This window comes from Procambarus clarkii, chromosome 13 (genome assembly GCF_040958095.1).
Source record: "Procambarus clarkii isolate CNS0578487 chromosome 13, FALCON_Pclarkii_2.0, whole genome shotgun sequence".
Taxonomy (NCBI): domain Eukaryota; kingdom Metazoa; phylum Arthropoda; class Malacostraca; order Decapoda; family Cambaridae; genus Procambarus; species Procambarus clarkii.
Window position 1 is genome coordinate 16,218,272 of NC_091162.1, and position 5,000 is coordinate 16,223,271.

At 45.5% G+C, this 5,000-nt stretch overlaps 2 protein-coding genes across 2 annotated transcripts in view; both read left to right on the forward strand.

Annotated features, from left to right (window-relative positions):
* Nucleotides 1-5,000, forward strand: part of mus201 (rad2 superfamily protein mus201) — a 480,107-nt gene that overhangs the window by 133,869 nt on the left and 341,238 nt on the right. The gene's annotated exons all lie outside the window — the stretch shown is intronic.
* LOC138364355 (major royal jelly protein 5-like) overlaps nt 4,958-5,000 on the forward strand; it is a 660-nt gene continuing 617 nt past the window's right edge. Inside the window, exon 1 of the mRNA XM_069323964.1 lies at nt 4,958-5,000. This exon is cut by the window's right edge and continues 617 nt beyond it. Coding sequence (XP_069180065.1) covers nt 4,958-5,000 — 43 coding nt within the window.

The window sequence follows — 5,000 nt, forward strand, 5'->3', positions numbered from 1 at the left end:
TACTGGAAGGAGGTGTTTTACGGCCCAAACACCTAAGGTGTTATTCTCAAATTGCTAAGAATATTGTGTGTAAATGAAGTTGGCGGCTGCCTGGTCATGCTCAGGTGAGAGAGAGAGAGAGAGAGAGAGAGAGAGAGAGAGAGAGAGAGAGAGAGAGAGAGAGAGAGAGAGAGAGAGAGAGATAATACTACTACTACTAATAATAAAAATAATAAATATAATAATATGATAAAGAAATCAACAAATAATTACAACAACAACGATAACAACACCAACAACAACAATAACAACAACATAAGCCATTAAGAACGACATAAAAGCCATCCGGTCTGGATCCGGATCAAGACATTACACTGTTTGCGTTTTTACACGAAAATGGCGGGAAAAAAAGCGCGCGCAGCATTAACAGCTGATGTTTCCACCTGACGCCAAACTTAATCGCCCTTAACTGCAAATGGAAGTGGTTTAGCGTAGTTTGCTGCCTGCAGGTGTGTGTAGAGGAGCTGGTGTGTGCCTGGAGGACAGTCATTAATCTCAGAAACTCATTACCAAACTATCCTACGAACCTAAAACATAATTAAATTCAACAACCCGTCCAGTCCATCGCCCCTAATAACCAATCAAAACCCAAACAGATCGGCTAATCATACTCCTAATCCCACAAACTCACAAAACGGTCAAATTTCCCCCATTAATGCCCTGGGGATACCCTGTCAATTAGGGCTCCAAATGCTCACGTGTGAGTAGTGATTGATGAAGATTAAGCCACCCAAGAGGTGGCACGGGCACGAATAGCCCGTAAGTGTGAGTAGTGTGTGGGTTGAGATATTATAGTTTCCTCTCTGGTGAAGGGTGAGGCGCGTCCTGATTGGCGAAGTCAGGAATCAGGGTGACGCTTGCCCTGACTGGTGAGGACAGGAATCAGGGTGACGCTCGTCCTGATTGGTAGGGAGTATAAGGTATCAGGGAAGGGAGTAACCTCAGTGCTTTGAGAAAAAGAAAAGGGAATCCTTGTTGTGTGTACTAAGAGGTACTGAGATGGAATGGGTTAAAGGGAGGGAGGAATGAGATGGAGAAGAGAGAGAGAGGGAGGAAAAGAGAGAGAGAGGGAGGAAAAGAGAGAGAGAGGCATCAGGCTCAATAAAAACTGCAAAATGAACTTTTAGAACGTTGAATTTTGTTATCAACTTAATTCCAAAGTATAGAAGAACATGAGAAATAAAGAGAATGTTCATAATAAAAACATTGATCAAGATATTGTTCATACACACACTCACTCACACACACACACACACACACACACACACACACACACACACACACACACACACACACACACACACACACTGTTGCATAACTGAAAGGCTAGTTTACAGAGATGGAGCGCCTAAGGTAAATCACCCTTCAAGCAGTTTCCAGAAGTGTATTGAAAAACTACAATTATAATTTCCCTTGAGACGGGTGAGAGGGAAGGGAGAGGGTGAGAGGGAAAGGAGAGGGTGAGTGATGAATGGGAGAGAGATAAAAGAAAGGGAGAAAGAGAAGGGAATAGATGGATGAATGAAGTGAAGAGACGGGAAGGGGTGAGAAGAGGGAAAAAGGAAGGGTAGAGAGAGAGAGGGAGAGAAAAGGTAGCGGAAGGGGAAGAGAGAGAAGAGAAGAGAAGAGAAGAAGAAGGAAGTGGGAAATGAAGAGAGAGAGAATAGTGAGTGAATAAGGAGGGGAATTACTAAGATGATGATGGTAACGAAGGGAAGAGACATGGAAAAGGCAATAAAGAGAGGGGGAGGGATAAATAGTAGATAGGAGACTAGAGCTCAGAGAAGAGAGCACAAGTGAAGGGGGGGGAGAGAGAAAGAGGGAATAAGAGATGAGGGGTGAGAAGAGCAAGGGAGAGGGTGGCAGAGGAAGAGAAGGAGGAGGAGGAGAGATGAAGCGGAAATGAGAGAGAAGAGAGAATAATTCCGAAGTGGAGAAAAGGAGAAAAGAAGTGAGAAATGGAGGAGAATGAGAGAGGAGACTAATGAACAGGCTATCATGCCATATTGATATGAATATCAATCATCATTAACATATCACGTCAATTTGCAGGATTATCTTAAGCAATCTTACATGATATAAGAAACTATGATATCAAATCCTTATCCTGACCCCTTCCAAGTGCTATATAGTCGTAATGGCTTGGCGCTTTCATCCCTGATAAATCCCTTCTCATCCCAAAACAACCACGCATTTTTTTCTTTTGCAGTTCCATAGGTCTGACTCGTGAGAAACAGTATCAAACGCTTTCTGGCAATCCAGGAAAAAGCAGTAGATCCAGCCCTCTGTCTCTCTCTCTCTCTCTCTCTCTCTCTCTCTCTCTCTCTCTCTCTCTCTCTCTCTCTCTCTCACCTATTTGACTGTTATCATCTAGAACTCTTAACAAGCCGTTCAAGCAGGATCTTCCCTTCACTGAATCACCTCGTTGGCGCCTGAGGAAGAACAGGTTCAGGAACAGGAAGAACATTTATATGTTCTAATCGATGGACTCAAGAGTCCTCTCAGAATACCGCCTCTTTCGTCTTCCAGAGAGTAATTGGTAATGTCCCTACTGGAATGTTGTGAACCCACGTTAGTGTAGCTGTTAGTTTACCTGATCAACCAGGCTGTGACTCATACGTCAGGCTGCGAGCAGCCGCGTCTAACAGCCTGGTTGATCAGTCCAGCAACCAGGAGCCCTGGTCGACGACCGGGCCGCGGGGACACTAAGCCCCGGAAGCACCTCAAGGTAGCCTCAAGGTACCCTGATGAAGAGCGATGTGTTCCTTCACTGATCCAGTACGTTACTCTTAGTCCTCGAGGAATAGCAGGAGGAGATGAGGATGGAGAAGAAGGAACAGTTGCTGAAAGAGGGATGACGAGGTATAGGAGATAAGCACAGGAGGAAGCATGGCCAGAGTGTGTGAGAGTGAGAGAGAGAGAGAGACAGAGAGAGAGAGAGAGAGAGAGAGAGAGAGAGAGAGAGAGAGAGAGAGAGAGAGAGAGAGAGAGAGAGAGAGAGAGAGAGAGAGAGAGAGAGAGAGAGAGGAGAGAGACACAGACAGATAGACAGACAGACACACACACACACACACACACACACACACACACACACACACACACACACACACACACACACACACACACACAGAGACAAACAAAGAGACAAAGAAAAACAGACAGAGTGAATAAAAACACAAGAATAAGGACAAGGAAGAAGAGAGAAACAGAGATAAAAGTAGAGAATACCAACAATGCCAGAGAGAGAGAGAATATAACCGAGGAAGAGCACCAGTCATTAAGGCCGCCTGGTCCCTCTAATATGTATATTCTAACAAGGTCTTTCACAAATACACCCTCTACAATACACCCTCTACAATACACCCTCTACAATACACCCTCTACAATACACCCTCTACAATACACCCTCTACAATACACCCTCTACAATACCCCTCTACAATACCCCTCTACAATACACCCTCTACAATACACCCTCTACAATACACCCTCTACAATACACCCTCTACAATACACCCTCTACAATACACCCTCTACAATACCCCTCTACAATACCCCTCTACAATACACCCTCTACAATACACCCTCTACAATACACCCTCTACAATACACCCTCTACAATACACCCTCTACAATACACCCTCTACAATACACCCTCTACAATACACCCTCTACAATACCCCTCTACAATACACCCTCTACAATACACCCTCTACAATACACCCTCTACAATACACCCTCTACAATACCCCTCTACAATACCCCTCTACAATACACCCTCTACAATACCCCTCTACAATACACCCCGGGTTTTCTTCCAATAATCTACCGCGGCGGCTGTGTCCTCTCACACAACAAAGGTCTCCATAGCAACCTGAGAAAACGCCAAGACAATCATATATTTTCGTGGTTTAACCTTGACAGGTGATTTTCTGTGATCCGGAGCTCTTGACAGGGGATTTTCTGTGATGAGGAACTCTTGACAGCGTATTTTCTGTGATCCGGAGGTCTTGACAGGGGATTTTCTGTGATCCAGAGGTCTTGACAGGGGATTTTCTGTGATCTGGAGGTCTTGACAGGGGATTTTCTGTGATCCGGAGCTCTTGACAGGGGATTTTCTGTGATGAGGAACTCTTGACAGCGTATTTTCTGTGATCCGGAGGTCTTGACAGGGGATTTTCTGTGATCCAGAGGTCTTGACAGGGGATTTTCTGTGATCTGGAGGTCTTGACAGGGGATTTTCTGTGATCTGGAGGTCTTGACAGGGGATTTTCTGTGATCTGGAGCTCTTGACAGCGGATTTTCTGTGATGAGGAACTCTTGACAGCGTATTGTCTGTGATCCGGAGGTCTTGACAGGGGATTTTCTGTCATCCGGAGCTCTTGACAGCGGATTTTCTGTCATCCAGAGCTGTTGACAATGGATTTTCTGTCATCCGGAGCTCTTGACAGCGTATTTTCTGTCATCCGGAGCTCTTGACAGAGGATTTTATGTCATCCGGAGCTCTTGACAGCGGATTTTCTGTCATCCGGAGCTCTTGACAGCGGATTTTCTGTCATCCGTAGCTCTTGACAGCGGATTTTCTGTCATCCGGAGCTCTTGACAACGGATTTTATGTCATCCGGAGCTCTTGACAGCGGATTTTATGTCATCCGGAGCTCTTGACAGCGGATTTTATGTCATCCGGAGCTCTTGACAGCGGATTTTAAGTCATCCGGACTCCTGGACTTCTTCACTAACTAGAAACTGCTAATATTCTCCAAGCAACAGGTGTTGTGGCGGATTCTCAAACATCCGCAACACCTGTTTACCAAGATGCAGCTTCAGTTGTTGTCCCCCAGGGCCAGCAGGTGTTGGGGGAGTTATGCCCCGCGTCGCACTCACATGTTTGGCGAAATATGGAAGGAAGATTTGACACTATGGGCCAGGTTGACACTATGGGCCAGGTTGACACTATGGGCC